General features: G+C 42.9%; 1 protein-coding gene across 3 annotated transcripts in view; it reads right to left on the bottom strand.

Moving 5' to 3' along the window:
- Positions 1-10,616: 10,616 nt before the first annotated feature.
- RUNX2 (RUNX family transcription factor 2) overlaps positions 10,617-12,480 on the bottom strand; it is a 160,839-nt gene continuing 158,975 nt past the window's right edge. For all 3 annotated transcript variants that reach the window (XM_061372264.1, XM_061372265.1, XM_061372267.1), the window contains one exon: positions 10,617-11,554. In XM_061372264.1, the coding sequence (XP_061228248.1) occupies positions 10,872-11,554 (683 nt within the window). In that variant the 3' untranslated portion in view covers positions 10,617-10,871. The remainder of the gene's footprint in view (positions 11,555-12,480) is intronic.

Genomic DNA, 12,480 nt, shown 5'->3' with positions numbered 1-12,480 from the left:
TCCGCCAACCCTCTACTCTCACCTAAGACAGATGCCTGACAGCTGGTACATTTTGTATCTTGGGATGGATTAGCCCTAGCTGGCAGCATGGGTAGAAGGAAGAGTCTTCTGAGTTTCTTCAGAAAGTCAATGTATTTATCAGGAGTGGCAGTAAGCCACATAGAGTTGTTCTGCGCTTCTACCTGTACAGGGGAGGTATACACAACCCAATGAAAAATAAAAATATACCCTTCAGATCCTCGTTGAGATCTCTTACAAGGAGAAGATCATATTGAAATGTGTCTTTTCTCCTACTATTTTATTCACATGGACTTCACTAATGGCTTTACAGTACTTGAATGTTTTTATAAGAATCATAGAATAGTTAGGGTTGGAAAGGACCTTAAGATCATCTAGTTCCAACCCCCCTGCCACAGTCAGGGACACCTCACACTAAACCGTCTCACCCAAGGCTCTGTCCAACCTGGCCTTGAACACCACCAGGGCTGGAGCATTCACAACTTCCCTGGGCAACCTATTTTAGTGCCTCACCACCCTAACAGTAAGGAACTTCTTCCTTATATCTAATCTAAACTTCTCCTGTTCAAGTTTTAACCCATTACACCTTGTCCTATCACTACATGACATAAGAAAGACGAGGACAGACTTTTCGTAGGGCTTGTAGCAATAGGACAAGGAATTACGGTTTTTAACTAAAAGAGGGTAAATTCAGACTAGATATGTGGAAGAAATTTGTTACAATGAGAGTGATGGAACACTGGAACAGGTTGCCCAGAGGAGTTATAAATGCCTCATTCAAGGCTAGGCTGGACGGGACTCTGAGCAACTTGATCTAGTTGAAGATGTCTGTGTTCATTGCAGGGGGATTGGAGCAAATGACCCTTAAGGGTCCCTTCCAACTCAAACTATTCTATGATTCTATAATTCTGTAAGTGTTGTTGTGGAGACAAATCCTCTGCATTCACTGAATCTCCACTTTAAAACAGTGTAAATGAAGAAATAAGCAACAGACAGGGGTATCTCCATGATTTCCAAGAGATGCCAAACCCTTCCAGATCATTTCCTCTGTGGTGAAAAGACTGACCTCCAGTCAGCACAGATTTTCATAGCTTCCTAGAAATCAGTTCAAGCATGGCAAATCTACATCACAGCTGTCTATAGTAATGAATGAAATATTCCAAGAAACTCAGGGCAATACATTTAGCTAATGTAAATTAGATTGCATACCTCGTCTTTGGTGCAAGTGCAATGTTTTCTACTGGCCAAGGCTATGGGCCGAAGTTTTAATTATGCCTTTCAGCCATTAAAGATGCTCAAGAAAGAAATACCTAAAAATAGAATTTTTCTTCTAGAGAACAATGAGTGTAGGGACAAAGCAGGCCAAATGGGTAGACCTTTACATGGCCACAATAAAAAAAAAAAATTAGAATTATTATGCTGGAACAGCTCCAAGATATTTTTTTCTTCCTGAATGGAGATCTGTGATATTTTTGTTCACATCATGATAGTTTTTATTGGGCAATAATTTATATGCCAGCTGATGTCAACATAATCAGAGTTTAGTGTGATTTCTTCTTTTTGCTCAGCAGTGCTATATTTATTGGCCTGTTTGGTTTCCTTTTAGTGAGGTGCAGCTTGAGCCAATGGAACACATCTTAGAAAAACTCCTGCAAACAGCATTTCTCCGTGCACTTTATATTCCCCCTCATACTTTATAGTCTCATAATATATTAAAGGCTTCTAATGTCCCCTTCCAAGAAATATCCAAATTTTGCTCATAAATAATTTTTAACAGTTTTGACTTTTCTGAATATCTGTGGGTTTTATTGTTTTAGTCCCACTTTGCCTCACAAAATGTCAAGTTCAGAGGGAAAGCCTGATTGACTACCCACACTGGACATTTCACAACTGTCTAAGCACAGTTCAGATGTCACCAAACCCACTCAAGAGGCCTCTACGGAGTTCAGCAGGTTATCATTTTCCTACTGTTTGATTTGCTTCAGTAACTGTAAAGAAATTAGTTCCTGGCTAGACAGGAACTGGTAAAATGAAAGTGGTGCTGATAGAGGTGTCACTGACATGGACCTTTTTTTCCCCTGTAAGTGATATTTGTCCTGTTTTGTCCCAGTGCACTTTCTAAAGTCATTACTTATTAATTGCTACATTGCCTTTTTTTGGTTTTTCTTGAACATGTAGAAGTAATCACTTTTTCTAGAAGCTTTTTTCAACCATTTATTTTTTGCATTCACATATCTATATTTCATGCTCTGCAGTCAGCTTTCACTGAATATAGAGCTAGCCTGCTGCCTCTCTTCCATGAAGCTACTCTTCCGTTGTTAGATGTCAGTGCAATCATGCATGAAACTAGCACACTGAAAAAATAGATGTGAATTAAGACTGAAGAGCTTAACACTCCTGAAGGCTACCAAAAAAGAAAAACTAAATCCAAGTTGCACAAATGTTATCTATGTCAGAAATTTACACAGCTCCTCGGGTCTCACTCATAGTGCACAGAAGTTGTCCTATAGCATGCCTATTATTATTTCAAAACATATTTTCAGGGCTAGATTTAAACTAAGATTTTCAGGGTTAGGTTTAAACAGGCACAGTATAAAAGTCCCTTCATTATCTTGCCTGTATTTTCAATAAATTCCTGCTGAGACAATAAATAAGCCAAAGAGGGATGATTTTTTCTCTTCTATGGAAATGTTTATGTTTGTATTTTGAACTTTTTTTTCTTGTAAAGGAGATAAAAATAATCAGGCACAAAATTCACTGTCCTTGGGCATATTAAGCCTTTTTACTGAGAAGAAAAATATAAATCAGTTCTTCAAGTTATAGCAAGAGTACTTTTTGGTTTACTCTGATTAGTTTATATTTGAAAAGAAAACCTGCTTTTTAAACAACAACAACAAATCCATTATATTTCTTTTTAAAATATGCTAAAAGAGGACAATGACTTTTGGAGTGTGATCACTTCAAGATTTTGGGTGAACTTTGCGTGAGAAATGTGGTGACACTGGCCCTTCCTGCAGAAATTTTTGTCTGTTAGAGAATCAACTGCATTTTAACAGACTTATGAAAAACTTCTGAAGAATTCTATCAGAATTTATCTGATCTTTAAATATCCAGGATTCAAGAATCAGAAAAATAACTTTTCTTCATTACTAGGAGTCACATTTGCTTTCACTGAAGTAAAACCCTTGACAGCATAGCATTCCTTGGCTTGTCCAGTCCATTTCAATAGGGAAAATTAGTACATGATAGCTGAGTTGTAAGCTGTTTGGGCATCTCAAGTTTAACTTGTAAAGTCTCCTGGTTCAGTCCTGGGTGTCTGTTATTGTGTGAGCTGTCACATAGGCATCACCAGATGCTGGGAAAATCCTCCTCTGTGTCAGGTTTATGTGTAGCTTAAGTTTCCCTGTAAAGCAAACAGATTCTCTTAAAGAGAAGTGTGATAGCAGCTCAGTGGTTTCTGAGTATGAAAAGCTCTCTTAAACAAGAAATCAGGAAAAAATGCAAAGAAAGCAAAGTCGAAGAATGGAAAAGGTCCAGTCAAAAATGGGCTGAATTCATGCACTCTGGTGCCCCTGTGTGAGTGCCATAGGTGGCCAAAGGTCCCAACAAGAGCAGCCTATGCCTCATAGACGCCAGCGAAGATGCCTGGGAATCAGAGTTCTAGTGTCTTTTGCATCCTGAGGACTGGCTTTGTGGAAAGTCTTCCCAAAGCAGTACTGATGTGGCAGAGCACAGGAGTCATATACTCTACAGTGTACCTTTGTAATGGTTGAGTCAGAGAAATTAGAGATGGAAAATGCACTTAGGTCACTTAGTCCATTCCCCAGCTGCTTAAAGGTTGCTCCCTACAATGTGTTCTTCATTGCTTTGTCTAGTCAGCTTCCCCCTTTTCCCTGGGGGGACCGTTCCACATAGTAATAGACCTCGTTGTTAGGAAAATTTTCCTGATGTGCAGCCTAAATTTTCCTTGGCTCACATTCATCCCACTACTTCAGTTAAAACCTCCTAGTCAGCTTTTAACTTCTTTTCACCTCAGGCCCTTTTCTTCCATCAGAGGAAACAAATGAGTCTGACCGAGTAAAGCCCTGGGTGTTTAAAAAATAACGACAGCCTTACCTCCTACGAGTGATAGTCAATATAGAATTAACATAAAATGTTCAAATTGCCTTGTTTTATAAGGAAGAAATGAATAAGCCCCTGGAAGCTTTTATCACATGTCGGTTGGCATGGCTTTAAAAGGCCAGCATCTACCACCATTTACTAAAACACATGGAGTTAGGTCCCACCTGGAACAGATCAAATTGCTCTGGCTAGTCAATCGAAGCTCAAAGTCCCATGGAAATTTGTATCACCTAAAGGCCCGTGAGTTCCCTTTCCAATTAAGGTTACTGAATAGAGCCATATACCACTTCACTGGTGACATATATCACAGACCATGAGACACCACACCAGTGTCACCAAGACTTTCACTACTTTGGAGAATCTGGAAGAAACTGTGGGGCTGGATTTCAGCTCAGAGATAGCCAAGTTAAGCTAAGAATTCAGAGTATTCTCCTAGCAGACCCACATGTGTATCTGATGTTTTGATTCTGCTCACAGGGAGAAGAAATGTCATTTTCTGTTGACCCAAAATAAATGCTGTCAAAAGATTTTGAGGAAGTGGATAAAGGAGCAACACAGAAGAAACAAAATGCTTCAACTAATTCTTGAACTACCGGCATGGTTTTAATATCTTAATAACACAAATATTAACAAATAGAAAGGCTTTTATCCAGACTTTTTTCAGGTCTCTTATTTTTTTGGTGACAGAAACAATTTGTTGCCATTGCCATGAATCACCAAGTGCTTCAGCTGGCGTAAATCCACATTTTTATGTTCAAAATACGTTTTGAATGACAGTTATAATCGGTAAAGCTCTTCACAAAGGCTGTTCCAATAAGGTCTGTCTCTGAATAAAATGAGATTTCAGCCAAAGTTCAAGATAAATGGGAAATCCAGACTGAGCAGTACAGTAGATGGGAATGATATGGATCAAATCAGATGTCAACATTATACAATGTACAGCAAGTGTCTGGGAACCACTTCCACAAGCAAAAGCAGTAGTGAGAAATTACTGTTTCTGCCCAGCTTATTTTAGAGAGAGCCTGCAGCAAAACCCAGCAAGAAGTTCTGGTATACTTTTCTGTCTTCAATTTCTACATTACTGAATTCCTCTTTGTTAAAAAGATTTCAGTTTCATGATATTGCTTGCTATTAATAATTCCTTGTTCTGGCATGGTGTTTAAAATCCCCTTTCATGCTAAACTTCACATGATGGCAGAACAAAAACATAGCCTTTGCTCTGAAATATACAACTTAGGTGTAAAATAAATGGGGGCAGAGGGCAAACAGGATTACAGAGTAGGATAAGGACAGCATCGCTCAGTGCAGTGGTCCTGACACACCCAGGATGGCATCCGTTCATGCCATCTGAAAGCCTGGCCTGGAGTATGTCACTTTTATTTCCTTTAAGACCCATACTAACTCTCTTGCATCTTATAGCCTAACTCTTCCTGGCCAAGCTCTGTTGTAGCTTCAGTAGTGTCTGTTAAGGGGAAAGAAAACTCCATATAGGACATGACCAGAAGCATTCAAGTAAGCACAAAATATTGTGCCTTTTAACTCTCATGTGGAATCCTGTGAGAGCAAAGTCTCCAAGCTCACCCATAGGTTGGGAAATCCCGTGTTCAGGCTCAGTCAGCTCCTGTGAACTTTAGGAGTAGTGCTGCCTGCCTCTGCTTCTCTGACACAGTGATGTCCAAACCCAGGCGGGGCCAGACAGACTCTGTATTTCTACTGCATCCTGTGGGTTATGCGAGCAGAGGGTTTCCCAGCCCATGGGATGGGTATGAAGTACACGGCTTCAGTCACTGGCAGGGTGACACAGAGTTACCCCCTTCCAAACACAGCCATACCAGCACAACCACTATGCCCTGGGACAGGGACAGTCATGGTCACAGGGCCACGCTGGTGGCATAGCGTCTTCTGCCCCATGACATCCAAACAGCATCTCTCCCCAAGCTGGCAGCTGTGGACTCAGGATATAGCCTTGTGGTTATGGGTGCAAACAATATCCTGACACAGGTGTCCTGACTAATGGCTTGCAGACTGAAATAAATTGAACAGAAACCCAAAAGGACTCCACAAAATACTGTAGTGAAAGGTCTGGGAGGAAGCTGAAGGCACACAGGCAATATGGCTTTGTGGGCAGAGATGGGTGTCCGCAGAGGCATCTGGCAGAGGGTACCTGCTTTATGCTTCCAGACCTGTGCTGAATGACCATCTTGTCTGTGGGAGGGAGCTCAATCCCAGGCTCTGCATGCTACCAGCTTGCAGCTGGGCTAGCATGAAGGAATGCTCTCCCTCTCAATGCTTCTATATAAATTATTTTTACATGGGGATTTGAGAGTCGTTACAGTGAATGTGTGTACAAATACTGGAAGAACAATGTGCACTAGAGAAAATAGAGCGAAAAACCACCCGGCTTCCTATTCCTCCCGGGTAAACCTGTGATTTCTCCCACCTTCTTGAGTTGCAGTCTAATACAATATTGTACAGCCTGCTGTCTCCTTAAATAGTTTCTGCTGGAGTAGCAGACACTGAGTACATCACTCATTAAATCCCATGAAGTTGTTTATCTTCCCCTTCCACATCCTGAGGAGTTAAATCTCTGGGAGAAGGGAATAACCTGGATGTCCCTCTGGGTGCTCTCTGGCACAGGATAACTCCTGGCATAGGGCTGGAGCTGAGTATTTTGCAGGGGTGTCCAGTTTTACTGTCGTTCCTGTTCTTCCGAGCTCCCAGTTCCCCTCTTCCAGCTCCTCATACATATTAAGGCTCAAATAAATGTGATATATTGATGCTTCACCACTTTGAAACGAGCTGCAATTACCAAATTTGTTTCACTTACTTCCAGCCATCTAGAAGTCAAGCATACGTCTTACACTAGTTGCTTATTAACAGGTAAGAGGGATGGACATTGCCAGAAGTCAAATGCTTTCCTATTTATTTTAAATACCTTTCCTAGGCTAGGATGCCTCACACATGGGGAGCCCTTGCCTCCCCATGGCTCTACAGAAACCTACAAAACAGATCATTAAGGTGTGGTGACTTGAAACCCACCCTCAATACTTGTTTATAAAGCAGCTGTGAAACATGAGCTCATTCTGTTTAGGATTTTGATGGGTTGTGATGATCACCTGTGCTGACTCTAAGAATAACAATTTGGCCTCTAGCCTTTAAACTGTGCTCATCCAGAGTGTTTTGGGTTTCTTTGGTAGAAAACCAAAGACACATCTGTCAATTATAAAGTAAATTTTGCCCTATAAGTTTCTGCTTTCAAAAATAACAAGGCTGTAGAAGAGGAGGAAGAAGGAGAGACTGAAGATGCCCCGAGAGAGAAGGCCAGCAGGGGATTTTTAACAATTAAAGAGCCACTGGAGTGTCAGCCCATGAGGTTATTTCTACACTGGACTTTGAACACGCACCAAGACATTATAGCTTTCAGCCCCTCACTCTCCGAGCCGAATCAAAATGAGTAACTTAGAGAAGAAAGTCTCTTGAACTGTTTAACATGGGTTATGAGGCTCTGTTGCATCAGAGTAGCCTGGATGTGATGTCTCTGCAGGTGCTGGGGACACGGTGCAGGGATGGTGCCAGCTGCACTGGGCATTCTGTCCTTCTTCAGCTGCTTTAGGAGACCTTGCTTGTGAGCTGCACTCCAGCTTTGGACCGGCAGAGTAGCATGTGTGCAGCAGCAGCTCAGCAGCGCAAGTAATGCTGCTAAGCAAGCAGAAACTGGTAGCAGGGCTGGCAGCGCCAAGCCTTATTTGGATGGTTGCAGATGAAAGCCAAGAAGAGCAAACAAAACCTGAGACAGAGACAGCATTCTTGCTGGCGAAGCAATGCAGTCAGAGCAGCCACTTGGTTCTTGCAGTGCTGAAGTGGTTCAATTAAGTTGAAGGAGTAAAATAATTCCTAAGGGACATGAGTCTATTGAATGCCCTGAGTACAGAATAAGGCACTTTACTGAATGAGATGTCTGTGGGCAGGACCCCTCTTTACAGAGCATTGAAGCTCTTTTGTGCCATGGTGAGGGAGCCCAGACACACACCTGAGAGGAATTTTCACCAGTAGGCTCAAGCTCTGCTTACAGAGCTCAGCATGGGCTGCACAAAACCTATGCATGTGAATTTGCAGCAGACCTTGTGGCTGCAGCACTAGCAGAGCCTTGGCCAGGCTAAGGCTGGCTCAGGTCAGTCAGGACTGATGCGCTCATGCTGGCAGGACCCTACCCTCAGACAGCCTCTGTCTGTGTTGCAGGCTCTGTAACCAGCTGCTGCACCCATGTGAGAGCCAGCGGCGGTTACCAAGTCAATCTGAAAGTTGCTAGTTCTGGCTATGGGCTCTGGTCATGCTTTGTTGTTGGGATGCCGCAGGACCAGACAGCTCAGAGTCTAGACTGCAAGGGTGTTTAGCATCTAGTGTCTTTGGCTGCAGGACCACAGAAATCTTGTTCCTTTAGGAAGAGGCTCAGGAGTAGCGCTTTTTCCTTCCTGCCAGCTGGATCGCATTCATGGCACCTTTGAGAAAGAGGAGCACTGCCTTCACAGCTGAATATCTAATGCTACAGGCAATTTTCAGGCTTTTCCTGGGTTTGCATGCCATCAAAACTGTTCCTAAATGAAGCCAGCTCTAACCTTGGTTGATAAAGAATCGGCAGCTGCACAGTAAGATTTTCTGAATTTATCTGTACAGAGGAATATGGTTGCACATCTTGCACCAATCCAGAAAACTCCACTGAGATTTTCATCGGCACTGGGCCACAAAAAATTACCGTTCAAGCCAACAGGATAAATCAAGTAAAACTTTAAGTGTGGGAGAATATGAAATTTGTTTACTACCACGCTAAATTGAAAGAGGGAAAGATGAGTAAAAATTAATTTTTTTTTTTTTTTTTAATCACAGACCTTTACCTTTTCTTTTCTGTCCTATATTTTGTAATGAAAGAAGGAAAAGTGATGATAAACTTTACTTTTGATTTTTTACCCTATGGAAAGTACAACAGCTAAGCCAAAAGCCAAACTGTTTTTGAGACATTCCTTTTATCTCATTTTGTTGAAACACATCAAACTAGAAAGTAGTGCAGGCCATCTATGAAATATCTTTCTTTTCACCTTTTTTACTAGACACATCAAAGGAATAAAAATCTGATCAGCCCTAGAAAAGAACATGATTGAACAGGACAATTGCTTTGTCTTTCAGGAAAAGACAAAAAATTATGGATAGGTTTATGTGTAAATATATATGCAGTAACCAAAACCTCAAATTCAAATACACCTGAGCTTTGCGGAAGTTTGTATATTCATTCAATCTTTGTGGCTTAGGCTCATCTGTAACAGAAATATTTGCAAATAGACAGAATACTTCCTCTTTAATCTTGTCTAGCGATCTGTCTGTTTGCCTGGGTTTTTCCTAGAGATGGCCTCAGATCATGATATCTGAGGGCTGCACAGCTAAATTAAGGCGAGATCATACCCAGCTTCACAGGGGCCTTTATTTTCTCTTGTTTGCCATGAGCATTTGTTTCATTTTAATTCATTGGGATGAAAGGCAGGGCAGCCACATAGCCTGGCTCAGCCTCCATTGGTCCTGTGCTTGGCCCGCCTTTGGGAAAATACCTTATTTTGGCTGATGGTTATTTGCTCTATGGGCAGACTGTGGCTGAGATGCACAAAATGCCTCTGTGAGAGCTGTGAATCTTCTTTTCTGGGGCTCTTCCAGAGCACCAAGTACATCCCAACCTTCAGCTCCCACGTTTGGTGGCTCTGCCAGGCCAGGCAGCATCTGAGGGTACCTCACCAGCTACTCTTCAGGTCATACAGTATCGGAGGGGTAAGTCTTGGATTCATGCCAAAGAGCTCTCTTCCCCATCCACAATGAGGATTGTTTGAGGTTTCCCACTTTCAATGCCACCTTTAGGCAAGCCGCTGCAGCTTGGCAATAGGGAAAAAAAGATGGTGAAATGTCAGGATCTGTGTGTGCCTGGATAATTGCTGCAATTAGCTTGGCCCATTTATGCCCTTGAAGAACCCCAGGCACTACTGGCAAGTAAAACAGATACACCTCAGCTAAGTGCCTTTGGTTCACGCTCTCTCAGAGGACAAATCACAGATGAGGCTGTTCAGACCAAGTGCTACTTAGACAAGCACCCAGCATTGTATTTTGAGCAATTTATCACGGCCCTTACCGGTGTCAGTAATTACAATTACCCCTGAGATTCAGTGCCCCGGAAAGGGCTCCAACTTCAACAGAGCTGTGCCATGCAGTGTGAATGGAGAGAAACTGGATTTTTTTTTCCAGAGTTTTATTGTGTTCTTTCATGTCTGTGTCCCCCCACGTTGCTCAGGGGACTTTTGTCACCTCCTTGAGCATTTTCTCATGGGTAGCGTCTCACCACTTCAGATTATCCACATTGTCTACGTGAGACCTCACTGACTGCTACCAATGCTCATGTGGTTAATGGGTGACAGGAGGGGAACAAGCACATCTGAAAGGAATGCAAGAAATATAAACAATTTTATTAATGAGACCACAAAGCTATTTGTTTAATATATGCATCCATTTACAAGGAGCAAATAAACAAACAAAAAAACCCACCAAGCCACCGGGGAGACGTGATTGGTGTCAGAGAGCACAGCAAACTGGCACAGATCATGTGGGTAGGTTTGAATAGAGTCCTTTTCTTCTGCCATGGGCTGTGCCTGGCTGACATCAACCCCTACAAGCAGGGTGAGACGGTACAGAGGCCGGCACTAAGGAGGTGGGGTTCCATGTGCATCCTGCTGTGGTGCCAGTGATGATGCTAGCTGTGTCAGGGCTCGGGCAATGATGGAGAGATGGCTGTTCATCGTCCGCAGCTCTGCCAGGATGTCACTCACATTCGCCGATGCCTGCTCGGAGCTTGGGGGCGTGGCATGGGCAGCTGGTGGAGAGGAAGCACCCCCCGGAGCCCTTTCTCCTATAGGTGCTACCTGGGGACTTTCATCATGGGCAGGGTGTGGGGGTGTGCTGCTGCAGTGCTTCATGCCTTCCAGGGAGCCTGTTCTTGCGGATGGCTGGTCTTCCTCCTTCCCTTGAATGGTGGCGAGGGTTGCAGAGGCAAGGAAGGGCAGCCAGTTGATGAGGTGGGTGGCACTGCCTGGAGAGACTACTGGCAAAAAAAGTCCAGGGTGCAGGGGTGGAGTAGAGGTGGGTGGTGCAGGAAGAGAAGGGAGGCCAGGGTGAACTGTAGCAGCAGAAGCTGATGTCGATGGTGCAATAGGAGGCAGTTTGGGATGTAAGGCTGCAACACAGGCAGGTAATGGTGGGGAAAATGATGCAGTACCAGTGTCAGAGGAAGAGGAGGGTGATGTTGCAGCTGTGAAAGGCCCAGGGTCTTCAGAGGTTGCTGGTGAAGTGGCAGCAGGTGGTGCATCAGGTGTGCATGGGTCTGAGTCTGCAAGGAAGACACATCATTAGCCTTGATTTACATGTGTACTTACATACGCAGACCGTTGCTTGCTGTCACTTCAGTGAGATGAGACCTTTTTATGGAAAGCGGAATTTCATCAGCTGGTTGTGGTACCCTACTTGTAGGACAATTAAAATCTGTAGGACAATTAGAAAAGCACAGACATACTCAAAGACAAGACCCCACTGTAGGCAAATATGCAACTTAACATTATAAATCTAAATTATCTTTCTACTCTCATTCTTTGTAAAGCCTGTGGACAGGATTTAACATTTTTCTGCTTGACATCTACATTTTTCCGGTTGATATCTCATAGGTATGTATTAACTGGTGAATTACCTATGGTGTTTTCCTGGCCAGTCATGGAATGACGGTAATGTCCTAACTGACTCAGATCTCCAGGGAGATGTGAGGGCTGGACTGCTACTGCTGGAGCCAACATTAATTGCTACTTCATAGAGGGTCCCATGCAATGTGATCTCATCCAATGTCCATTAAAGTCATTAGAAACATGCTTGCTTCGACTGAGTCTAACATATACAGTGTAGGATGATAGAGCAGCCTCTGGGGGAAACACAAAGACTTGTAGAGCCACGTTATGGCCCAAAGTGCTCTACCCACTGTGTCCAGTTGGTAAATTCTGTATTGTAAGGATCGTTCTATTCTTACAATAATTCCAAAAGCCAGAAATATGATAGGAAACTTTATTCTTTCAACAGCCTCGAGTAGCTGCGTAAGTGGAAATACCATGCCAGGCTGTAGATCTTTATTTTAGCATTGGGAACACATTATACAGAAGGTGGTGAGATGCTACAGGAATGGTCAGAGTAAGACAGATGGATTTTAAAACTACTTCTGCTGCAATTGAGTGCAAATTTTAAGGCACTGCTGTAGATACAAAGACACAAATT

Source organism: Neopsephotus bourkii, unplaced genomic scaffold (assembly GCF_033783945.1).
Source record: "Neopsephotus bourkii isolate Nb327-2 ecotype Australia unplaced genomic scaffold, CSIRO-AGI_Nbou_v1 NB_1600, whole genome shotgun sequence".
NCBI classification, from domain to species: domain Eukaryota; kingdom Metazoa; phylum Chordata; class Aves; order Psittaciformes; family Psittacidae; genus Neopsephotus; species Neopsephotus bourkii.
This window is presented reverse-complemented; position numbering and strand designations above follow the sequence as displayed.